Source organism: Balaenoptera musculus, chromosome 20 (assembly GCF_009873245.2).
Source record: "Balaenoptera musculus isolate JJ_BM4_2016_0621 chromosome 20, mBalMus1.pri.v3, whole genome shotgun sequence".
Lineage (NCBI taxonomy): Eukaryota > Metazoa > Chordata > Mammalia > Artiodactyla > Balaenopteridae > Balaenoptera > Balaenoptera musculus.
Genome location: NC_045804.1, coordinates 14,716,406 through 14,742,509, shown reverse-complemented (window position 1 = coordinate 14,742,509; position 26,104 = coordinate 14,716,406). Strand labels below are relative to the sequence as shown.

General features: G+C 49.1%; 1 protein-coding gene across 7 annotated transcripts in view; it reads right to left on the bottom strand.

Annotated features, from left to right (window-relative positions):
* Positions 1-26,104, bottom strand: part of ERN1 (endoplasmic reticulum to nucleus signaling 1) — an 84,614-nt gene that overhangs the window by 18,862 nt on the left and 39,648 nt on the right. For all 7 annotated transcript variants that reach the window (XR_005017790.1, XR_005017791.1, XM_036836964.1 and 4 more), the window contains 9 exons: positions 18,057-18,090; positions 16,926-16,998; positions 15,551-15,623; positions 13,286-13,408; positions 9,350-9,451; positions 8,312-8,573; positions 6,978-7,056; positions 5,498-5,663; positions 1,317-1,435 (listed from right to left, as the gene is read on the bottom strand). Coding sequence is in view for 5 of the 7 variants with exons in the window: in XM_036836964.1 (XP_036692859.1) it covers positions 1,317-1,435; positions 5,498-5,663; positions 6,978-7,056; positions 8,312-8,573; positions 9,350-9,451; positions 13,286-13,408; positions 15,551-15,623; positions 16,926-16,998; positions 18,057-18,090 (1,031 nt within the window). In the remaining 2 variants the exon portion in view is untranslated. The remainder of the gene's footprint in view (positions 1-1,316; positions 1,436-5,497; positions 5,664-6,977; positions 7,057-8,311; positions 8,574-9,349; positions 9,452-13,285; positions 13,409-15,550; positions 15,624-16,925; positions 16,999-18,056; positions 18,091-26,104) is intronic.

Sequence of the window (26,104 nt, the reverse complement as noted above, 5' to 3'; positions counted from 1 at the left end):
CTGCTCCCCTCCTCCTCTGACCCTGCCCACGGCCCCTTCTCAGGCACGGGCCCCCCACGGCAGGGCTGCAGGAGCCGCCAAGCCCGAATGGTCGGACCCCCAGCCCGGCTCCCACTCCCACCCTGCAGCCTCCCCACCTGCTCTGTGCCCCAGAAGGCTGCCCACCTGGGCGAAGTGATGGGCTCCCTGCCCCTGGTTTCCGGCAAGGACGCCAGCAGATGAGACAGAGCTGGAGTTCTGGGGGGCTGCCGAGTGTCTCATCTGAAGCTCCAGGCTCCCGGCCTGGGGCCCGATCCACTCCCTCCCCACCCGCTTCAGGCCCAAGTACGCTCAGAGAGCCCCAGACCTGCCCACAGTGTGAACGAAAACTCCCCTCGAATCATGCTAGCCTGGCTGGCCGTCTGCCTCCAGCTGAGACCCTGACAGCAGGCTGTCTCCCCGGGCTCAGGAGGGCAGCCTGGGCCAGGGCCTCCCCGCTACTCCACACCCATTCTGTGGGTGCCCTGGGTCCCCGCCAGACCGAGCGGCCACAGCAGGCCGCTTTCAACAGGCCGTGCCTGGCTTCAGAGAACCTCAGTCTCCCCACCTGCTCTCTTTGTCAGCTCCTCGCTTGCTGCCCGGCTTGGAATACGGTTCCTCTGTAGCCGTGTGATCCCATCCTCTGCCCCCCGTTCCCCACTGGGCATCACTGGATGCGGTCAGGCTGTCTCCTCAGCCCCAGAGCTGGACATGCACGGTTAGCCCCCCGCCAGGCCTTTACCTCTGCACGCTCCCCTCCAGCGCCCCCTGCCTCTCCCACAGCCTCCCGGAAGCCCCCTTCCTCCCCGTCGGTCCTCAGCACTTTGTTTGCTGTGGATTCCCGTGTACCACTCTCCCCTCCTGAGTGGACTGCAGGCTCTAAAGGCAGGACAGGGCTTCCCTGGTGGCTCAGTGGTTAAGAATCTGCCTGCCAATGCAGGGGACACGGGTTCGAGCCCTGGTCCGGGAAGATCCCACATGCCACGGAGCAACGAAGCCCGTGCACCACAACTACTGAGCCTGTGCTCTAGAGCCTGTGAGCCACAACTACTGAAGCCTGAGTGCCTAGAGCCCGTGCTCCACAACAAGAGAAGCCACCGCAATGAGAAGCCCGCACACCGCAATGAAGAGTAGCCCCAGCTCGCCGCAGCTAGAGAAAGGCTGTGCACAGCAACGAAGACCCAAGGCAGCCAAAACTAAATAAATAAATAAATAAATTTATAAAGGCAGGACAAATGCCTTAACCCCCAGCACCTGACACGAGGGGCCACCAACTGACTGTCCACTTCCCCACTCACCTCCTCAAAGCTCTTTTTCTCTGAGTCAGCAGGAATCACATTTTCCCGGTGTTTGGGCAGATTGTTGGGGAATCGCTCCAGCATCTTGGTAGATGCAGACAGTGGGGTCTCGTGGTGTCCTGTGAGAGGAAGCACAACCTCCAATGAGAACAGTTTCTCCACACAGTGGTCGTACTCGACCCACTAAGCTTAAGCAACCGTCACTACCCAGTGAGGGGCCCACGATGCAGACGCTCACATTTGTAAAGTGAGAGAAAGCGGGAGGCAGTGACAAGAGAAATTCCATCAAGACAGAACTTTTATTCCTCGATGGCATTAGTGCAGTATTCTGAATCTCACAAGGAGCAAAGAAGTGTCCGTGTCACGAGAGGGATCGGGATGTCCAGGACACGTTCCGAGCAAGGCTCGTGTGGATAATCCCTAATCAAGGCCGTACACTGTGAGGCAATACGAAGCTTCATTAAAAGCTCAAGGAGGACTTCCCTGGTGGCACAGTGGTTAAGAATCCGCCTGCCAATGCAGGGGACACGGGTTCGAGCCCTGGTCCGGGAAGATCCCACATGCCGTGCGGAAACTAAGCCTGTGTGCCACAACTACTGAGCCCGCATGCCACAACTACTGAAGCCCATGCGCCTAGAGCCCGTGCTCCACAAGAGAAGCCACCGCAGTGAGAAACCCGTGCACCGCAACGAAGAGTAGCCCCTGCTCACTGCAACTAGAGAAAGCCCGCGTGCAGCAACAAAGACCCAACACAGCCAAAAATAAATAAATGCAATAAATAAATAAATAAATAAATATCTCAAAAAAGATATTGTCCAAAAAAAAAAAAGCTCAAGGGGTTCTCCCTTCAACGCTGACCCCTGTCACATCACTCCACTAAGGGTACCAAGTCCCCATCTTGGTGTTTAAATCGCACAGGTGGAGTTCTATTCCCACTACCTAAACACGAGCTTCCCTCCTGGGAAGTGGTGAATTATTCAGAAGACAGCACGTTTGCTGGATGGATTGGGGATCCCGGGTCCCTGTTTGTTCCTTCACTGTTCCCCACACAACTATTTCAAGGCTGCCTAGCAGTCATTCATTACACGTTTATTGAGCACCTACTGTGTGCGAGGGACAGAGCTGAATAAAATAAAAGGAACAACATTTGATATGGCTGGACGATCTCTTCAGTTCTGAAGTTAAACGACTCCACACACCGCCTGGAAGAGCCAGTCACTCTCTCAAGCTGGGCTCTCAGCACCCTGACTGCTTTCTTCTCTGTTCTCTCACAGCAATCAGATCTCACCCCAATTCCAGTCTCACCCTATGATCTGTCCTCTATTCTCCCAAACCTATCAAAGATCGTATGGTATGTATTTCCAAGACAAAAACAAACAAGAACTAGTCTGAGCTACGTACATTTCTCATCTGGAGAAAGCCCCTTGAACTCTCTCTTTGGGTCAGTTCTCTATCTGTACCGCAACACTGTTCGCTAAGGGAAGCCTAAGTTTGTTTTGAGCCACCACCAAGTTCCCCTTGTCTTCCAAGGAACGCTGAGACGGCGGGATATCCTGAACTGGTTGCCCGCTTCAGCCCTCTGATTCGCACTTGCCGATGGGGCCCAGGGATCTGACCAGGAGCCTCTCCAGGTACCTCTGAGGCTCACTAACAGAGACCGTGTCGCTAAGAGCAATGAGGTGTTCCCTCCACACACCACCTTGCACTGCAGCGCCTGCTGCTCTAAGAGCTCCAAGTCCCGCCCCTCGGCAGGGCACCTCCCAACACATGGCGCCAGAAGGGGTTAGCCCGAATCCCCTCTTTGTCCTGCAGTCTTTGTAAACAGGCCTCCCCCATAGTGGGGCCGTTAGCAATATCTTGGAGCGCACCCTGAACCGGCTGTGCTACAAATGTAATCATGAGCTCCTGAAACACTTCTGTACAAACAGAACCGGGTCTTAGTGATGTATCTATCACCATCCAATTACGTCCAGGCTCCAGAGCTGAAAGCACAGGCCCTGCCCTGAACCTCCTGGATCAGGAGTTCCAGGGGTCATGCATGTCTATCTGACATAGGTCCCAGGTGAAGCTGAGAGCACCCCAGGTTAGGGCCACTGCTCTGGGGCAACCCACAGACCACACCACTCAAGCCCGGAGAACTTGTCCTTGTCTTATTTTCAGGATTAAGGTGAATGTGAGGATATCCTTAATGTCGTCCACAATCACCAAATCAAAGGACATATTTGGACATAAATGAGCATATCCTTTTACCCGTGGCCCTCAGTCTACACAAAATTATCACTCAGTCCCACTACCTTATTTAGAAATGACCAGCTTTGAAGTTTCTCAAAAGGGCTTTCCGAACTGTGGGGTGCATCCTTAATTACTTCTTTATACTTTGCTGGGTTTCTCAGTTTTCTTACTTGGAAAACCTTTCCATTTTAAAAGGATATCATTTCGGGACTTCCCTGGTGAACCAGTGGTTAAGACTCTGTGCTTCCACTGCAGGAGGCACAGGTTCAATTCCTGGCTGGGGAACGAAAGATCCTGCATTCCACAAGGTGCAGCCAAAAGAAATAAATAAGTAAAAATAAAAGGATATCATTTTGCAACTGAGCCATGAAGACTTTTTCTGGATTTTTTTTGGTCTCACACATTTCCTTAGTTTCCAAAATTTTTTCACTTCTTAACCACTGGTAGACAATGTATCCCTTAACTGCTTCGTAAAACTAAGTGGCCCTGTGATTTTAATGGCCTCCGCACATCAGTTCTTTTTTTCCTCCACTTTGGGCCCATTCACCCACGCTTTCCGAACTAATTCTGTTCAAAAAAGGGTAGAATTATTTTGTTACCTCCTCTGCCCATTATTTGGTAAAAATAATAACCAGAAGAAAAACGGCTGTAAGGAGTCAGGATGAACAAAGGACAACAAGGCCTGGACGACTACAAAGCAACCGATCGGGGCTCCAGGACATCCAGTTTCCTTCCTCCCTGTGATGCCCAGTTACACACCCCCATCCAGATGCCACCGCCTGGCTGCCTCCTGGCCCTGCAGTCTCCCAGGCGGCTCCACACCCCTTTCCCGGCGCCCCCAGGCCTGACCTCTCTCTGCCCCGGTCCCAGTCGACACGAGCGCCGAGCAACCACTGAGCACCACCACACCGGGAGAGAATGGGGAAGACAAAGCTCGTTAGCGCCTGCGTGCTCCAGCACCTCCTCGGGGCTGCATCCCCACCTCTCCCCTCCTCTGGCGCTGGGAGGCGGCAGAATTGGGAAGGGGGCTGCCGCACTGGAAGGGCAAATCCGGTCAAGAAAACTCCGTCCTGCTCTAATTACTTGGGACACTTGCCAGACACACAGCTCCTGTCACCTCTGCCTGCATCGGTCACACTCGCTGCCTTCCGGTGTCATCTCAACTTCTTATCACTGATGGCGGCAGAAATGGAAGAGAAGGAAAAAGGGACCACCCCAGGGGACTTCCCTGGTGGTCCAGTGGCTAAGACTCCACACACCCAATGCAGGGGGCACAGGTTCAATCCCTGGTCAGGGAACTAGATCCCATATGCATGCCACAACTAAGAGTTCACATGCTGCAACTAAGATCCCACGTGCCGAAACTAAGACCCAGCACAGCCAAATGAATAAATAAATATTAAAAAAAAAAAAAGGGGGACCACCCCACACACCCGGGACTTCTGCACCCAAGTCCAGCCTCCGACTCTTCACCACCCTCAATCCCTCCTGGGTCTTCAACCCTTTCCTTCCCCAACCCCTCCTGCCCACGCCCACACCAACTCCCAAGTGACTTCTTCCACAGAAACTGCCTGTTTTCTTAACTCTACGTGGATATAACGAGGGTGCTGACCTTGCACGGGGTCACTGTGAGGAATAAGGAAATATTCTAGAATGCTGACTGCCAGTGCCTGGCATGCCCCAGACATTCAACATGTGTCAGGTCACTGCACAAAGTTTACACTATTTAGTACTGGAGTTTTGGAACATTAGACAAATGATTTTTGAGAACTGACTTGGTAACACAGTTAGCCTGTTTATTTTCCTTGGGGGTGAAATATTCCAAGGTCTGAAAGACCAACTTGGACATGAACTGAGCACAGAGCTGAGGACTGTTAACTAGCAATGTCGGCTCCTGGCCACCAGGTGGCAGCACGGCGTCACCACAGCCACGAGGAACCAGCCCTTACCGATGAGCAGCCAATAGTTGTGCAGGTAGTTGAGCTTGCTCTTCCCTTTGAGCCCAGGGTCGAACTTCAGGTCCGTGCTGGGCGTGATCACACACTCCCCTTTGTCCCCGATGGTGACACCGTCGGTCTGGGGTCCTTCCAGCAAAGGAAGGGTGCTGCCTCGGGGCTGGGAAGACAGACTGGAGTGAGGCTGGGGGTGCCCATGTGGAAGCAATGTGCCTGCAACTGTCCTCAGCACGTGGTCCTATTGTGGGGCTGGTCAGGAAGGCAGAGCGGGACTCCAAGGCCCCAAGACTGGGTGGGAGCAGCCCCTCCCTCAGGACGTGACAACGCTGCACTGAAAATTCGGGGGACGTCCCTGGTAGTCCAGTGGTTAAGACTCCGAGCTCCCAATGCAGGGGGCTTAGGTTCGATCCCTGGTCAGGGAAGTAGATCCCGCATGCTGCAACTAAGACCCGGCACAGCCAAATAAATAAATATTTTAAAAAATAAATACATAAATAAAACAAAATTCCGATGTCTTTTATTTATGTATTTATTTTGGCCATACCGCGCAGCACGCAGGATCTTAGTTCCCCGACCAGGGATTGAACCCGTGCCCCTTGCAGTGGAACTGCGGAGTCCTAACCACTGGACCGCCAGGGAAGTCCCTCGGACGTCTTTTGAAACGTGGACATCTCTTTAAATGTGGGAACTGGGAAACAGGAGGGGTGTGTGTGGAATTCCAAGAGGCTACTGTGAGAAGCAGATATCAGTGAAGGAGTTACACATGATACAAGTGACCAGGGTGGGAAAGCTCCAGCCACGAGCCCGGTGCTGGCTCGGGCACCGCTGGACCCGGGCAGGCGCTGCCCTGACACGGGAGCAGAGGACTGGCTCACTGTGAAGACAGGAGATGCCAACCAAACGGTTCAGACGTCATAAGGACCAAAACAGCGGCCAGGACGGTGATGCCTCAGACACTCAGAGACTGAGCGCCTGCGGCGGCCTGGCGAGGTCCGAGGAGGCTGGACCGCTCACGAAAGGATGCACAGGATTCGAGGAGGACAAAAGGAACACGGGAGAGCATCTGAGGTGTGAGGCGCAGCCTGAACAAGGGAACTCTTGGAACTCAGGGAGAAGATGGACAGTGCAGCCCCGCAGAGACACTAGCCGTGTGGCAGTGGACGGGTGTCGCGGGGCTGGCCTGAGGGGAGCGTGAACCCCAGCTGGGGAGTCTACACTTGAACCCGAAAGCCAAGAGGAGTAACCGGGGCTTCCTAGGCTTAGGAGGCTGCTTTAGTTCCATGCATCTCTTCTCATGAGGTACCGACAGAACGCGGTACACGTAGAAATCGTTTCTGAGGATGTTAAGATCTGTGTCCTGCATCCTTAACTAACAGGATGTTCATATATAATTCAGTCATTTGTTGCTAAAATGGCACAGGAGTGTTTCGGAGGCTGCATCTATGAGGCCCCCCGCCCCGCACAGTGGACTCACCACAACGGCGACCCCCTCGTGTACCATTGAGGGGGAAGCGTAGAGGCTGGTAGAGTATTTCCCCACATACAGGGTGGGCCTAGGAGACAAACAGATACATGCATTCCACTGTCATTTAATTTCTGGACCCCACAAAAGGGGGCTCTTTGGAGAGGAGAATCACAGCCCCGAATCCCACGCCTAGGAGGAAGCACATTAACCCCCGAGGCTCTCTGGGCCATGGGGGTGTGAAGACAGGGTGCTGCCCTGGGAACCAGGAAAGCGGGACTGCAGGCCCCGCTGTCACTGATGGCTTCGAAGCGGGCACAGGCCACCTGCCTGCCAGCCGGGGTTTCCTCATCTGCAAATGGCGGGGCTGCGCTATCTCACCCCCGCGACAGCCTGAGGAAAGGACCACGAGCAACGATCACCCGGGACAGACTGGAGGCTTGTAACCATGGCACAGCCTCCACGACGGCCCGACCAGGGTGCTTTGACAACTGAGCTGCCACCAGAATCCCCACTGTAGTGTCTTGTGGTGCCTAAAGATTCTAGAGGTTTTACAGAAGCCCTGAGAGAGTCAACTGCTCTTATCCAGGGGATTCACAGGGAATCCCAAACCCGGCGAGACTTCCCCTGTTAGGGGCATTGAGGAGGGGAGGGGCTCTGGCTTTGTCCGTGGTTGTCATCAGCGTGACAACGCGAGGCTGCACATCCAGACCCTGCTGGTTACTATCAATAGCCAGTCTGGGGTGGGTCACCTGCTCAGTTCTCTAAACCTCTCTCAACAAACCACCTGACATTTGAACGGTGCCGTAAACTCAGAGAACATTTCACACTCACCCGATCTCCTCCACGGCTCGGCAAAATGGGAAACTGAGGCTCAGCAAGGCTAAGGGACCGAGTTACAGGCTATTCACAGGTGGGGATGGAGGACACAAGCCTGCTGAGTCTTAGACACACACACCCTAACACTTTTGTCTTGATTTTTAAAGCAAATACAACTTACAATAAAATTTTAGAAAATAACAGAAAGTTAAAAAATAAATACATCTCTCATATTCCCACCACCTGAGATAGATCCAGATTGTACTATAGTTACACAAGGCAGTCTCTTCCCTATTCCCACCCGTAATTTTAATTTATTTAATATTTGAGAATCTGAAGCATCCCGGGGTGTCCAGTTCTTAGATTCTGAGGTTTCAGAACAAGCCGCTCTTGGCTCTTTATGTTCCTCACGGCTTCAGGGACGCCTGCCCCGAGCCCTGGTCCTCGGTTCACGGTGCGGCACACTGCTGCAGCACCGCAACACCAGGGCCACAGCCGCCCCCTTCTGCCCCGAGTCCCCGACTCACATCAGCTTGCTCTTGGCCTCCGTCTCCTTGGGGAACGGGTACTTCCACTTGGTGATGCGCCCCACCTCCCCCGACATGAAGGTCAGGTAGCGCAGGGTCTCCACAGCGACGTTGATGTGCATCACCTTCCGCAGACCCTCCCGCTGCCAGATGTAAAAAGCCACCACGGGCGAGGCATAGTTTTGGATCCACAGGACGTCCCCAGATTCACTGTCCACGGTCACCACCAGCCCATCGCCATTGGACACAAAGTGGGACATTTCTGTACAGATCAGATAAACATAGCGCGTCGAGTCTCACCCAGCTTGCGACCACATCCTCTACTCCCCTGGCAAGCTGCAGCCACTCAGCTAGAGGAAACAAGCCTTCTGGAGTGTCCTCAGATCGCCTCCAAACAGCTCCACTGGCCCTACGATAGCAAGACACTGAGAGCTGCCGGGTTTATAAATATGAGACAGGGTCACCCTCTCACTTGGTAATGTTCTTTCTTCACTTGGTAATAGCATTCGATTCAATTAGTGGGATTCAATTACTGAGAAGAAAGGAAGCAATGGAGAGCCTATGAATCTGGCATTTGACAGCAATCATTTCAAACTACCGAGCAAGCTGAAAGTCAGGGCTGACCACTGCCACTGCCCACATGTGACTGCAGAGGAGGTCTGTCAGACTTTCGGGTACCAGTGTTAAGATGGGAAAACGGGCTTTTATGTCACAAGCTGATGTTTAATTCTGCTTCTGCTTCCCATGGGCTTGTAGTTACTTCCTTCTGTGACACAGAGGGACTCAACAAAGTGTGTCCTCCCTCCTCTCCGGCTAAACTCGCCACCATTTTACCTGGGTTCCCTCCACACTTCTCGCCCAAGCCCCTGCCTTCAACACTGACTATTGAAGTATTTACTACGAGTCCATGGGAAGTCCAGAACCTGGTGACCAAGAGTGTCTTAAAAGGAAATGCAGCTTTCTGGAGCCCTCGTTTCCCCACAGGTCACAAGTACCCGCCCGACCTCACCAAGCCACTGAGGAGCGGGGGGAACTTACTATATTCCCCGTCGTCCTCGGGCAGCGCAGCCGCGTAGTCGAAGTAGGTGGCGTTCCAGCGGAGCTCGCGGGTTTTGGTGTCGTACATGGTGATGGTGTACTCTGGGGAACACACACCAGCCTGTCACCTGGAGGGGCCACGGCACCTGCGGAGGTGCTGACCTCATCTAAATTATAACAGACGAATCCTCCCTAAATGGTATGTAAGAAAGCCCAGGCCATCCACGTGGAGAGAGGCCACGTGGAGGAAGACTGGAGTCCCAGATGCAGGAGCGAACCTGGCCGACAGCATGTGGAGCACAGACAGGCCGCCCACGCTGTGCCCTTGAACTCGAGACTCACAGGATCGTGAGCGATGTCTCGGTGTTGTTTTAAGCCACTTAAGTTTTCGGGTGGTTTATTATACAGTATAGCAACAGATAGCTGAGATTAGAAATTGTTACCCAGATGTGGGATGGTGCCATAACAAAAACCTATAACGGGGCTTCCCTGGTGGCGCAGTGGTTGAGAATCTGCCTGCCAATGCAGGGGACACGGGTTCGAGCCCTGGTCTGGGAAGATCCCACATGCCACGGAGCAACTAGGCCCGTGAGCCACAACTACTGAGCCTGCGCGTCTGGAGCCTGTGCTCCGCAACAAGAGAGGCCGCTATAGTGAGATGCCCGCGCACCGCGATGAAGAGTGGCCCCTGCTCGCTGCAACTGGAGAAAGCCCTCACACAGAAACGAAGACCCAACACAGCCATAAGTAAATAAATAAATAAATAAAATAATAATAATAATAATTAAAAAAAAAAAAAAAACCTATAACGTGTGGCATTGACTTTGGGACCGGGTGGCAGATGGAGGCTAGAAGAGCAGTAAGGAAACTGCTGCTGGAAGCTGAAAACGATGACCCAGGTTAGGTAGTGGTGACACAATGAGTAGGACTGCTTCTTGCAGTAACTTGGAAAACAGAAAGAAAGTACCTAATAAACTTGTGGATCTGCCTAAGGAGATTTCCAGGCGGAACGCAGAACATGCCAAATGGTTTCTCTTAACTGCGTATGGTATGACGCAAGGCAGATAAGCTAAAGAAGAAACCATTCAGTTTTCAAGCTGAATCTAGAGGAACTATAGAGGGTCCAGGACTGGTGCCCTAGCTGGAAAAGATTCTCAATGCAAAAAATGGCCTTAGGGCAAAGATCAGGTTCAGGTGCTACCAGTAAAAAACGGCTTCGGGGTCAAGATCAAATCAAAGATGAGGCTGTAAGACCCTCCTTTGAGGCCTCAGAAAGATTTAAGGTGGTCCTACATAGACCCTCTGCTAGGTAAGAGGGTTCTAAGAACCGTAAGAGTGCTGTCCCATACCTCAAAGTAGAGAGGTTTGTGGGTATGGCTTTACATCTAATGGAGTAGACTATAATTTGACACATGGGAAGCCCACGAAGATTTTTAAGGGAGTAATTCCAGCATGGACCACAAAAAACCGAGACAGTCAAAAATGGGGGGAAAAAAAAAGCCCTCTTTATCCCCAACTTTCAATGGACAAGGAACAGATTGAGAAAGCTACAAAACCCTGTTTCTTAAGGAAAAGAAAGGACTTGTCAGAGGGAAGGGCCAGGCTGCTGAGAACAATGTATTGGGGAACCAATTCCAAAGGGCAAGACTGGGCCCTAATCGAGGAGTCTTCCCCGCCTTCAGAGTAGGGGGGCCTGAAGACCTGTGCCTGGCTGGATTCCAGAACCACTAAGGACCCGTGACTGCTGTGTGTCTATCTTTCCCTCCCTTTTCGAATGCGAGCGTCCAGTGCACCTCTCCTATCTGTGTCACCATTGTATGTTGGAGGGGAGATAATGTGTCTCCGTTAATTCACAGGTCTCCAGATCAGGAGGAGCCTCGCCCACTTCCAAACCAGATACACATCACAAGCTGCTGGATTTTGAGCCCCATGCTGTGGCCGGACTTGGGGAGTCTTGGGAAGGGGTGAGTATATTCTGCATATAGGAGGGCTGTGAACTATTGCAGCCAGAGGGAAGACTGTGGTGGAAGGTCTGAAAAGATCACCACCACCAATGCTCCCCATCCCTGTACCTTACGTGACAGTTTTCCCACTATGAGGCTGGGTCTATTTCCCCACCCCTTGATTCTGGGCTGGCCCCGTGACTTGCTTTGACCAACAGACTGCAGTGGAAGTGAAATTCCAGGACTTCTGAGCCCAGACCTTAGAGGCATTGTAACGTCCACTTTTTTTTTGGCCGTGCCTCACCGCTTATGGGATCTTAGTTCCCAGACCAGGGACTGAACCCAGGCCCTCAGCAGTGAAAGCGTGGAGTCCTAACCGCTGGACCGCCAGGGAATTCCCGCAATGTCCACTTTTACTCAAGAGGAGAACCCAGCCGCCATGTAAAGAAGTCCAGGCTATCTGCGTGGGGCTGAACCAAGGTCCCAGACATCTGAGTGAGCCCAGCCAATAGCCTGTGGAGTGGAGGCCATCCATCCCTGCTGAGCCCATGGAATTGTGAGCAGTAAAATGTTGGTGTTGGAAGCCGCTAAGTTAGGGTGGTCTGTTATGCAGAGACAGATACGGAAACAACAGATAGCGTTATACGCCCACACGCACACTCCACCGGACGCCAGAGCATAGCCCGATTCCCTCAGACACCGCAATTCTACCTGAGAACCAAACAATGTTTATTCCTGGGTGACGGTGGAACCACTGCAAGGCTTTACTTGATGGAAACAGTAAACAAACAAACAAACCCTAAGCGGTCACTACAGTTGGTATACTTGATATTTATGGGGGTTGGGGGTGGTGGAGAGTCCTGCAGTTTCACAGAGACCCTCCCCTGTGATTACAGGGGAGCTCAGCCAGCCTCTCGGGCCAAGATTATTAGTCTCACTCATTTTTAGAAAAGCACTGTTTTCCACAGCACCTGAAGGAAGGTTCCGTCTCTCTTTTTTTTAAAGCCTTGGCTACCTGAATGCTTAGACCTAAATTTAGTGCTCAGTTGTAATGACTGCATCTTAGGTTTTGGGTATAATCTTTCCGTTCTAAATGTTTTCTTGCTCACTTCCCCTTTTAGCTCTATTTTAGCCGTCCATTCCACAGTTTTTATGGAGTAGCGGTATAGGTCAGGGGCTGCACACGTGAAACGAGTGAGGCAGATCCCTGGAGGAAAGGGCCCCCACCCATTCCCTCGCTGCAGCCTCTGAACACCTGCTACGTGTCAGCAGTGCGCCAGGTGTGGAGACCCGGCAGGCGAACAAAACCAAGTCCTAGGAAGCCGACAGTCTAGCAGGGGAGGCAGAAAATACGCACATATGATTTAGAAACACGTAGTGACGAGTGTTGAGAAGGAAGGGGCTCTAGAGGGAGGAGGTGGGAAACGGTGTGCCGAGGAGGGTGCTGCTGACGCCTGGAAGGGCCACCGATGGGCGGTGTGGACGGCTGTGCGTGCCCAGCACGGAGAGCTGTGGTCCCCGGGCAGCGGGGGAGCTGCGAGGCGGGGGAAGGCTTCCCGGAGAGGGAGCCCCCTGAGCAGCGCTGGGAAGGAAGAACGGACGCCGGCCACACAGGCAAGAACGTGTGTACCCGGTAGAGACGGACCCACTACTCCAAGTTCAAAAAAATAGCACTGCTTATTCTGGGACCTGATTGGAAATGTTTAAGTGAGGGAAATGCGGCGGGGGGAAGAGGCAAAAGAGGTAGCGGAGGCATCAAGGGGGCTTTGCGGGCTACGGTGCAGTTTAGACTGGAATCCTCAGGCACTGGGGAGCCACCGGGCTGGGGCGCGGCTCTTATAAAGGGGAACGACATGGTGAATCTGTGTGTGGACTAGACAGCTCTGGCCAGCTTCTAGAGAATGAAGCCCGGAGGCAGAGAGCCACGGGGAGGCTACTTCAGGTCCTTTTTTGCAGACAGGCAGGTGATGCATGATAAAAGGTTCCTTCTTACCTGTTCGCCCAAGATACAGAAGAGAGGTTGATGGGCAGAGACTATCCGCAAAGGCCGATGACAAAGTCTGCTGTTTCTCCCCGGTCAGGAGGTCAATGACGTACCAGATGTCCTGCTTTTTACCTGCAAGGTCACAAGGACACGCTGTGGTTTACACTCGCCCAATATGGAAAAAAAACATCCCTGCCAAACTAGCAGCCCAAGATGTTCTCTGCACTGACAGACAGGCCTGAAATTCTTACGATGTCAAACACATTTCTCTGTTGCTCCAAGGGTGACAAGGTTAATGGTAATGTGGAGATAATAAAACTTCTTGGACCACTGGGTCTTATAACAACTTAATAACCTAGTCATGGTATAAAAATTTCTCCAAGCCTAATAATGTTAATAACTCACAGATTTTATTGCTCTGATGAGTGGCTTTAAATATGAAAAATCTGGCCTGTAAAGGCAATCCTTTTCCCATAGACTAGGATCTACATAAATCCAGAAATGTACCCAGGGGTTTGTCTCCCTGGTAACCATCATTCATATATCTCAACGTCCCTACTAATGAGCCCTCATGTAAAGAGGATCTACAGTTACTGTTTATAACTCTTAATTAGCTGGTACCTGTGACCGGGCAGTAGAGTTGGTGGCAACCTGGTGCTAATGAGGCCGAAGTTACCTCGACCGTGACCCCAGCCAGTAAGTGACTGCCCAGCCACACGCTATACCCCTCCCCTCATTCAGCTGATTACAAGGTATAAACAGGTGGAGAGCACAGCCAAACAACACGATTAGGAAAGCTCAAAGCATATGTATCAGTACCTATGGTTATATACACCAGAGCATCCTAGTAACGGCGAGTTCCTAAGAAAGCTGCTTTCTAAATACAGGATATTATTACCACTGCGATTTCAAGATAAAGACAGCTCCCACCTGAAGGTCAACGCCTTCACCGTGACGCACATGTTTCTGTTTTGTAAGGCTTGCTTTGTAAGACAAGCCTTGTCTCTTGTCACTTGTCTCTTCCTACCTTATTGGCCAAGTTTCCTATTTCAAGGGACTCTTGGAAGCACAGTACCAAGATGCCAGGAAGATCACAGGGCATTAGAATTTGCTAAAGCTACACTTAGTTCTAACAGAGGTAGCACACGTCCGAAACTTGTCCGTGGATCCTGACTTTCCGTTCTCAAAGACAAATCTTAATATGAAAAAGATCTGAAGATAGAGAGAAAACATCACCAAACAGCTGTGACCAGGATCCCTTTCCATCTGGCTTGGCACCCTTCTGGTTACTTCAAGGACCATCACAGTCTGCATAACTCAGCTACCACTTTAATGGATGGATCGGCCAACACAACTTTAAATGTACCCTAAGTGATGAACTGCTGGTCAGAGCTGGAAGACCAGACAGAAAACAGTGACACAGATGGTGAGAAGATGTTCACCGGGGCCCGGGGCACGGCCCAGAAGACAGAGAAAGCCTGTGTTGATCACTTCCGCTGAATCCCCAGGCTGGTGGCTTCCTCATTCTGAAGGTGTGCAAGGAAGCAAGAGCCCCAGTCTCCTTAGACAAAAAGTTAAAATCCAGATTGGGCCTGCGCTTGAGGCCCAGAAACACACATAAAGCTCCCGAGGCATGAATAGGCAATAAGCACTTTCAGTTCCTCAGAAAGAAAGCTGCTTTATAAATACAGGATATTATTACTACTACGCTTTCAAGACAAATACAGCTCTCATTTGTGTTACAAATGCATTTTTATTGACACTTTTGCAGCAACATGGTAAAAGAAAAGCAGCTGATCTGATGCTTTGAAGATGTGACCCCTGTAGGTATGAAGGCAGCTTATCTAAGCAAGCTGTTAAGTGCTGTTTTTATCCAATATTCTGATAGCAGGAAATACTAAGAAAGCCCTATAATTAATAGGCAGAGCCTGGCTTCCCTTTCTTGGCTCAGACGATGGTATTCACTTTAAATTTCATCCAGTTGCTTCTGGGTACGTTGCAAGTTGCAATCTGTAAATCGCAAGGGTAGGTCAACACAGCAGTTAAAAGCTTGTTAAATGAGTAACCTAATGGTGTCAAGTCTGCTCCCAAGTGGAGGGAACCCTTTCTTAATAGGTCAGCTGATCCTGGCGTGAACCAGCACAACTGAGGCAAGAAAGACCTTTCCCAGAAGGGCCAGTGGGGGAGTGACTCTACACCTCTCTCTCAGACACGCCACTTTCCCAGATTCTGGGGTTCATTTCCAAAAGGGATCAAAGTTTCAGGAACCCTTACCCATGTAGAGAATTCCATCCGAACTTCGGCACGGGGATGCCTGCACCAACTCTGGGATCGTAAAGGGAAGTTTCTTTAAAAAAAAAAAAAAAAAAGGAAAAGAGGAAAAAAAAGTTAACCAAGCCTTGTGCAATTACTACAATTTCACTGCACAGTTTCTGTTACCCAATTCTGCTAAAAGGGGAGGAGCACTGTTGATGGTAGATGGGAGTTTTCCTAACTGGAAACCAGGGAGAAGGGGCACCCCAGGCTCCCCTATCCACTTTGGACAAGCCCTCAGCTCCCAGGTTCTGGGCATTATAAACAAGAATTCTTTTACTTGACATGCCCCTCAAAGTCTCTTGTCCAGAGCGCTCCTGGGGATGACACAAACCTTCTCCGAAAAGACATACAAATATGGAGAGTTATACAATCTTTGAAATTCTAAGGGGGGCGGGCAGGAAGAATTGTCCTGTCTTGGAAAACTGTCCCAGAGCCGGCTTGACTGAATAGAAAATGCTCCTCAGACTGGGAGTGAGCCATGAGACTATTCTGAAGAGAAGCAGCCTCGGTGCCCAGCTGAAGCCTCGAGGGAAAGGAGAAGTCATCACCCATGGGCAACACAGGAGTTTGAGGCAGGAAAAGAAGTTTTGGTGTCTTCTCTAGCAAATAATTCTCTACTGAAAAACAGAAGAAAATTGGGTCTTCTGGTATTAAAAGGAAGTTATGGTAGGTGCCAGGAAAAGAAACTCAGAGCAATCCACATGTTTCAACTGCATTTCATCATAAAACCGATTCTTCTGAGTCCACAGCTGACATCTGACAAGCTCTTTTGGTTAATGTTTGTTTCAGAATACTTTATTTTTGGAACATTCTGTGTTCTTGAAACCGTTCCACAGATACCTGCTTCTACGACGCTGTCACCTTTCTCTCCAAGAAAGCAAAGATTTCTCTTGAGCTTTAGTAAACAGAACTTTAAATAACCAATAATGTGGATTCCCCCATCATCCTGATGTTTAAACTAAGCCTTAGCAAAGGAAAAATGCCACGGAGAGGCGGTAACGACTGGGTTTCCCCCAGATGTTTCTGAGGATCAGAAAGTCGTTGCAAGGTTTCCAGTGTGGAGCCTGGCGGTGTCTGCTGAGCGCCTCCTGTGTGCTGGCTGAGCCATGAGAACCTGCTGGCCCAGATCCACGTTTCTGAGCTCTGAGCTGTACATTTAAAAGCTCACTGAGGAAGCTGTGAAAAGATACTGATGCCCAGGCCCCAATCCAGACCATCTGATTCAGAATCCCCAGAAATTTTTTTTTAAGCTCTCAGGTGATCTCAACGCGCAGCTAAATTGAAGGTCAGTGGTCTAGAGCCTCCGGAGTACAAAGCAGCTAAATACACTCACCGTCAGGCCTTCATTATTCTTGCCCCCAAGCGTATACAGGCTGCCATCGTTGGGATCTGGGAGGAACGCAGGCCTAGAGGTTAAGCAATAAGTATCAGTGGTAGATTATAGCCCAGGGCACAGAGTAAAATACCAAAGCCATGCAAAGCCATGATTGGTGGGGTGGGGGGGAGTGGAGTGTGTGTATGTGTGTGTGTAAAACAATTCCATCCACTGCTCTTTCATTTTAGCCACAGATAATAAAATATCCTTCTGGTGCTCTATACTAGAGTGAAAAAAAAGCAACCTACAAAGGAAAACCAGTACAAAATCACAGAAGACTAAATCATCATTCCGTCAAAGCGTCCTGGATGAAGGTAAAAGAAGTGAAAAGGACCCAGCAAGTCTGCTTTTCAGTTTCCCAGTCAATTGCATATAGAACTTCAACAATTAATATTTAATAGCATGGCATGGTATGTAAACAGGGAGAACAAATCTGCCTTTGGTGTTCCACAAACATTCATTTTTAGGAGGCAGTAAAAGCAGACTCTGAAAGCTTGACATGAGAAAGAACCTGCCAAGGGGACGGGTCAAGGTCTCTTCAGTAGCTTCCCAGGAAGCAGGTTCGAGGTGCTCTTTTGTAAAGTTAACCTGCTAACGACTGAACTATGACACGTCACTCAGAAACCCCTTGTTGAATCTTTCCTCTAATGAGTTTATAGCATCATTTGAGGTGCTATCATCTTGGAGGTGCTATCCAACTTTTACTCCAAAACACACACTCTAGTAGCAGGTCACGTTCCTGTCTCCTCTCCACGGTTAAGCACAGTGAAGAGGGAGAGATCTAAAGACCCCTGGGCCCTCCTGAGGACTTGGGAAGCTTAAGTTCAAAACTCGACTTAAGTTACATCTCAAATAAGCCTTTTTAATACCATTGCCTTCCCACCCCGCCCCCCAGGGAACTGACCACCCTCTCCCCAACACAGGCTTCTTTCTTTCAAAGCACCTGTAAGACTTCCTATGTCTCAGTCACTCTCATTCTACCTTAAATTTATGCATACGTGTACTCCCACCAATTAGCTTCGTAAACACTGATTGAATAAAATAGAAAATGAATTAAAGGGAAGTGCTGCAGCAAATCAGAAAACTTACTCTTCCACGTGTGTTGGAACCTGCAGGACCGGATCTGTGCAAAAGAACGACAAGAAAGGCATCGTCAGACAGACTCTAAAATATCAAGATTCCTAGAGTTCCCAGGACTAGCTCACAAGATGGACCGATAAATTTACCTACATGAGATAACGTATGTGAAGGCACTTTAGAAAACTCACACACAGAAACACAAATGTAAGCTCTTACAACTGTCGCCGAGATTGGAGAGAGGCCTGAGAGCAGAAGGGCACTGCCGTCAGGAAACGTGCCTCTAACTTGGGGGACGGGCATAGAAGGAAACACTGGTGACAACCCGTAGTGGACAATGGGTCGCAATGTCACTATCTGACACGTCAAGGACTTCTAAAACCTAAATCATCCCTTGGTCAGATGCCTGTCCTGCTGCTAGATACTCCCATTGGGAAAAGCAAAACTGTGACTTAAGAAGCAATTTGGGGCTTCCCTGGTGGCGCAGTGGTTGAGAATCTGCCTGCTAATGCAGGGGACACGGGTTCGAGCCCTGGTCTGGGAAGATCCCACATGCCGCGGAGCAACTGGGCCCGTGAGCCACAGCTGCTGAGCCTGCGCGTCTGGAGCCTGTGCTCCGCAACAAGAGAGGCCGCGATAGTGAGAGGCCCGCGCACTGCGATGAGGAGTGGCCCCCGCTTGCCGCAGCTAGAGGAAGCCCTCGCACAGAAACGAAGACCCAACACAGCCAAATAAATAAATAAATAATAATTAAAGGTGCTAATACTTAAAAAAAAAAAAAAATAATAAGCAATTTGGCTATTGATGAGAATTTGACTGGATGGTAAGTGGTAAATACACGCCTTTGGGGCGGCAATATGACAATTTTAGAGCCCTGAGTGTTCATTCTTCTTGATTCCCTTCGATCCATTAATTCCATTTCTAGAAAATCTAGTTTAAAAACAGCACAAAATGTGGAAAATGCTTTCAGTACAAAGATCCTTACAGCAGCATCACAAATGACCTAACTATTCAGTGATATGGTTAAATTATGGACTGTCCACTTGGTAGAAAATTAAGGCTTCTGAAAGGGCTTATAAAGTTTAAAAAAATGTATAAATCTTTATACTGTTATGTTCAGGAGAAAAGATAACATTGTACCTAGAGTCTTCATGCAGCTGAGGAGAAAAACCTTCAATATGCATTAAAAAAAAACTAGATGGAAAGGCCAAAAAAAAAAAGTGGGAACTGTAAGTTATCTTTGTTGGAAATAGAAATGACTCCCCCACCTTTTCTATATTGCCCAAAATTTCTACAAAAGTAGGCATTACTTTTGAAATCAGAAAAAAAGTTTTTTCTCCAAGTCAGTTTTAATATCTGCAATAGTCTGAGTGGCAGAATTCCTCCCTAGGTTCTCCTGGGCACAAATCAAGAGGACGCGCCTGATTCCATGGGGTGGATGGAGGTGGGAGAGGCCACTGACACTGCTGTAACAGAGCTAAATCCCCAGGCACAAGACCACACGGCGATGAGGCATTTCCAGCCGTCAAGACCCCACAGGCTATAGGCCACGCTGCCCACAAAAGTTCAAAGCTGGGGGCGAGGACGGCAAATACTCTGATATGATTTTGGATACAGGCTCTGCTTATGGTGATAGACAGCTGTCTAATTCCCTGGGTCAGCCTGGATTCTCAGATGAAGGAAACTCTTTCAAGCCTTATCATCTGTTGACTTTGCTTTACACGCCCCGGCTCCGACAAGAAGGCATATGGGTGTTCACAACAACACCCCACATGTGGTCTGTGGGCAGCAAACAAACAATTCATTAAAACCAAAAGCATTTCAGGAAACAGGAGGAACTTTCAGTCAGAAAGCACATGTTTATTGTTCCCATTAATCACCTCTCGGTACACTCTCACAAACAGACTGATGCAAGAGACAGGAAACGAGGGCACACAGCACTCACCCTACTGAAACAGTCAGGGAGCAATTATAACCCAGTTCCTCCAACGCAGCCCAGAAGCCGTGCACGCCAGGGACAGCAAGAAGGCATATTCCAAAGAAAACACAGCAGTCAAGAGGGCGTCGGTTTTGTTCATTTCAGCCACTTAAAGGTATCGCAGATCAACACAGATGAAGAGGACATTACCAAATCCCAGCCATTCACCAGAAACAAGACGTGGAGACCAATGGGATTTCGATTCCTGTTCCTGAGCTCATCTTTGCTGGACAGTGTTTGCTCACTCTCAGGGTCTCGTCCTCTGGAGCAGACTTTCCTGGTTTTCTAGAGCTTATTCACTGCTCACCTGACATGGAGGCCTCAGGTCCCAAAGTGTGCCCTGCACCAGAAAGGTTCCAGTTAAGACACAGGCCACCGGCAGAAGCCAGAGAAGGATGGGTAGACGCCTACATGGGTGTTGAAGAGCCATGCTTTCTCCGAGGCTTCAGGGGACATGAACTCCAGCAGGGGTACCTTCTCATCCACGCATAATACAGGGCCCTTGGAGTAAACATCTGCAGAGCCGCAGGCCATGTAACAGCACGACTGTTAACACAGCTCCGATACAGGCAAGCAAATGTGTGACTGTGACCTATTCCACACATTTTTTTCCCTTAAAGAATCATTTGAACCTGAGCTTTGCTTTAAAATACTACAGGAAAAAAAAAAAAAATCATATGGGAAGGGGGCAGATAAGACAAAAAATGGCAGCCTGTTGACAAATGTTTAAAGATAGAATTGACAACACTGGCCTGTCATTTTACTGTTCTCTCTACATATGCTTGAAATTTTCCATAACAGAAAAGGTTAAAAGATAAAAGTATTTGAAAAGCCAGTAAAAGGCACCATCTGAAACGTGCACTGAAAGCCTAACACGAAAAAGGAGTTGTTTTGGATTTAATAATGAGAACTGGTATCAGGCAAGATTCTCACTCTTAAAAAAAAAAAAAAAAAAAATCACCCATGTGAAAAGAAACAGTGGCCTAACCCTAAGGCTATAAACAAACACTGGTACAAAATAAGCCTCTCTATCTATAGGGGACCGATAAGGATAAAAGCCATCTCACAAAGCTGCTTTACTTTCAGAAGGAAAAAAAAAAAAAAAAAAGGGTTACTTTACAAGTATAAAAATGGGTGTTACTCAAGGTAAAGGTAAAGATATCAGAAGACGGGGAAAAAAAAAAAAAGCTGAAATCAGTGTTTGGTCTCCAAGATTAAGACAGAAACATCTGCCCACTGCTTCCCTGGGAGCAGCCACTGTACTCGGTTCCCCTCCAGGGTCCATCCAGCTCAGACCTGAAAGGGCACAACCTTTACCCTTGGAGAAACCTGGGTGAGGTCAGGTGACACTCATGGCTCCTGTTTTGTGCTGATCGAATCCTCCTTTTCAATCTGAGGCAGAAACGACTCAAAATAAATGTAAACATCTTGTATCTACAAAAGAAGTGAGTTTTCGTCTCTCCAAGAATACCTTTCTCGCCTTCATCCTCGATCCCATCCTCTCTCAAACCTCACACCTTCTCCCTCTGCGCTGGACCCCAACCGCACACTTCACTCTGCTCCCTTCCTGAGCTCTCAGTCCATCAGCACCAACAGCGGGCTATCCCACGTGCCTGCTGCCCCAGCCCACGGGCTTCATCCCTCCCCTCCTTGAGTCTCTCCACCTCCTGGCCTCTGTGGCCCTTGCACTGCACTGATTTCTCACTCACCTCTCCCTCTCTCTCTCCCACCCACTCCTCTCCCCTCTCCTCCCCACTCCCTACTCCAACAGGGAGGAACTTTTCCAGGTTCTCCCCTCAGTTCTCTCCAAGAGCACATCCACCTCTGTAGCTTCAACCATAACCACAGTGGGAAAATTCTGGGTCCCCATCTCTCGAGCTCTTCTTTCCGGACCGACTGGACATTTCCACTATCTCCTGCCAGCACCTCGACCGCCACTTGCCCAAATCACACCCTCCATCTTTCTCTCCAGACTTGTCTGACTACCCTATTTTGTTAACGCCATTCTCCTAGAAGGCGGGCAAGCCTCAAACCGTTCTCTTGACGCTCATTTCTCCGCCAGCACCTACCATCAGAAGCCAAACTCCATGGTCTATTCCATCATTCTGTTTCCTACTCCCAGCATCCCTTCAACATCATTGGAACCCCTTGTCTTTCAAGCACTCCCTTCTCTCCTAGTCTGTGTGCCCTTTGGGATCAGAAAGACCTACGCTTAAATCCTACTCTGCCAAATCTCTCTGAGCCTCAACTTCCTCATCAGTGAAGAGAAAGAAAGAAATAGAGATAATAACACCAAACTCATGCAGCATCTCCATGTGGATTAAAGAAGATTAAATATTTGTTAAGACTGTAAGTCAGTGCCTTGATAGAGAAGAGTGATCCTTCTAAAGACGTAAATCAGGTTATGCTTCCCTGCCACTCACAATCCTTTGATGGGTCCCATCTCACTCAGCAGAGGCCAATGTTCACACAGTGGCCTACAAATCCCACGCAATCCCACCCTCCCACACCCACCCTGGCACTCTCCGATTATCTCCTCCTCGATCTATTCTGGTGAGGAGGAATGCTGGAATGCTGGAATGCCATGCTGGAATACAGGGTATTCCTCGAATACTGCCAAGCCTGCCCCTGCCTCGGGGCCTTTGCATTTACTGTTCCCTGTGTCGAGGTCTTTGATCAAATGTCACCATCTCAGAGAGGTCTTCCACGACCATCTCCTACCCCCCAGGATTCCCTACCCCTCTTCCCTGCTTAATTTTTCTCCATGACACTTACCACCTCCAAAGTACTGTGTATTTTGCTTATTTTTTTAATGTCTGACTCTGGCCGCTGTAAGATCCAAGGGGGCTGGGATTTATCTTTTGCTGCCTGCTATACCCCCAACATCTAAAACAGTGCCTGGCACACAGGAGCTGCTCAATATATTTACTGAATGGGGCAATAGATAAATGTTAGTTTCCTTCCCCCTTCCACTCCTGCCCTGCGATATCCATCGCTGATCACTTCTACAATCCAGCAGTTATGCTCCATCAACCCTCAACCCAGAATCCACCTAGCAATCCCCTTTCCTCTGCCCAGGCTTCTGAGCACTGCCGAAGAAAACACTATAATCACTTGTGGAGATACCAAAATATATGTATGGCCAGCTGGGCCCCATGTCATAGGAGATATGTTTATCTACTTCCTGGTTGGCCTCTGTTCCCCGTTCCTCACAGCTGGTGTTTCAGACCTTCACTCCTTGCCTCAAGGCTCCTTCCTCTCCGCACATGACTCCCCTCTGTGGCACAGGGGAAGTGAGGGGGGCAGAGCGAGTTCTCAGAAACTTCCTACCCCTCACCCTCCAGGTTTGCCCAACCCCCCCTTCCCTTTACATCTCTATAAAAGGACGTTTTCACCTTCATGTTCACAGATATTTCACACTCACACATCTAAAGCCCCCAGACGGTATCCTGTCTCCAAGGATCTTCAAATCCTTCTGGCTAACTCCTTCCCCTCTGCCTACAAACACGTCAAACCTCTGGGGTCCCCTTGCCTCCTTTGTACATGCTCCCCGTTCTCTCCTAAATGTATCCACTTTAAGTGTACAGTTTGATGAGTCTTTTTTTTTTTTTTTTTTTTTTGGGCCATGCTGCATGGCTTGTGGGATTTTAGTTCCCTGACCAGGAATCGAACCCGGGCCCTCGGCAGTGAGGGCACAGAGTCCTAACTACTGGACCACCAGGGAATTCCCTCGATGAGTCTTGAAAAACACGCACATCCACGTAGCTACCCTCACGATCAAGATACAGAATATTTCCATCACCCTGAAACATTTTCTCATATCCCCTTAGATTCAATACCCTAACCCCCACCCCAGACACCACTGACAGATCTGTTATGTTTGTTCTAAAATTTCACAAATGGAATTCATACAGGAGGTTCTCTTTTGTGTCTGGCTTCTTTCTCTCTGCATCATGTTTCTGAAATTCACCCATAATGTTGAGTGTATCAGTTTGTTCTTTTTTGTTGCTGAATAGTACTCCACTGTATGGGCATACCACCAATTGTTTATTTATCTGTTGATGGATGTTTGGGTTATTTCCAATTTTTGGCTGGTAAAACGTGAATAAAGCTGCTAGGAACATTTGTGTCCACGTCTTTGGACCTATATTTTCATCTCTCTTGGGAAAATACCTGGGAGTAGAATGACTGAGCCATACTGTTTACATCTGACTTGACAAGAAACTGCCAAACAGTCCTCCAAAGGGGCTGTACAGTTTTGCATTCCCGCCAGCAATGTGTAAGTTGCCTAGAGTTTATCTTTTAAAAAATTTTTTTAACACACAAAAATCAACTGATAAACATGTTGACATCAAAATTAAAAACACAGTATCATGTACAGTTCTTAAAAAAATACTTAGGTGTAAATCAAACAAAAGAGGGTCAAGACTTACATGTTGAAAACTTCAAAATGCTGATGAGAGAAATAAAAGATCTAAAATGCAGAGACATACCATGTTCATAGTATAGAAGATTCAACATAGAAAAGATACCAATTTTCCCAAATTGATATACAAGTATAATGCAATTCCTATAAAAATTCCAGAAAGATTTTTTTTTAAACATCTTTATTGGAGTATGATTGCTTTACAATGGTGTGTTAGTTTCTGCTGTATAACAAAATGAATCAGCTATACATATACATATATCCCCATATCTCCTCCCTCTTGGGTCTCCCTCCCACCCTCCCTAACCCACCCCTCTAGGTGGTCACAAAGCACTGAGCTGATCTCCTTGTGCTATGCGGCTGCTTCCCACTAGCTATCTGTTTTACATTTGGTAGTGTATATATGTCCATGCCACTCTCTTCGTCCCAGCTTACCCTTCCCAGTCCCCGTGTCCTCAAGTCCATTCTCTACGTCTGCGTCTTTATTTCCATCCTGCCCCTAGGTTCTTCAGAACCTTTTTTTTTTTTTTTTTTCCTATAGTTTTTTAAATGTTGATTCCTAGGTCTTTCCCCCAGGAAGTTGATTCTGTAGGTAGAGCCAGGAAATTTGAATTTTTAACACGTGAGGTAATTCTGACGCTGAGCCATACTGGGAAACCAATATGCTCTGGATCCTCTGTTTCACCCTCTCACCTTCCATACCTTTCTCAAGGCACTGCTCTCTGGCCCCTACCCTCAGGATAAGGTCAAAACTGCCAGTGTCAAGCTCCAGTGGCCGAGTCTAATAAACACTGACAAATCCTTCTCGTTAGGTCTCCACGTGACATCTGACAACATTCTCCAGTGGAGCCCCTGACCCAGCCCCACTTCCAACTGCTGATGGAGCCTCTCAGCCCCCGAACCTGTCATCCATCCTGAACCTGCTCCGCCTTTTGCATCCCCCAGATCGGTTCGCTGACCCCACTTCCACCCGGGCACACAATCTGGAAGCTCAGAGTTCTCCTGACTCCCCTCCCCTTCTCTTAATTCTAACCCTCTCCCATTCAGTTAGATCCTGAGTTTTATAAGATTCGACCTACTAAACGTTTCTCAAAAATCTATGTCCTCCTTTTCCTCTCCTTCACCAAAATGTGGCAGTCACCACTTCCCACTGGCTCTACGGCAGTCTCCTAACCAAGCTCCCTGTCTCGGATCTCTGCCCTTCAGACATGCAACTCCACCCACCGCCCGAGGGCTGACAAAGGCAAATCCGCTCGTCTTTCCTCCACGTAAAATCCTACAACGGCTCCCCTCTGCCGACTGAATACCTTCCATCTCTGTGGCTCAGGTCAGAGGTTCCCAAACTTTCTTGGTTCACAGCACCCTTAGGGTCTCGGTAATTTCTTCACAAGGCCCAAGGCCAAAAGAAATACCTAATGGTTCCATTTATTAAGTGGTTAGGTCCAAACGATTTAAGTATTTAGGGCCTCGCAACTTAGAGGCCATGTGGAAAAAAATACTACTACACGTAAACTGAAAGAGAAATGTTTATTTCATTCTTAACCATAATTACTCACTAGCGGGATGTGTGTACCTGTTGGGCGCTGCACATATTCCAAATCTTACACTCTTGTTAGACACAGCCACTCTCATTACCATTCCATGTTGATTTTCATG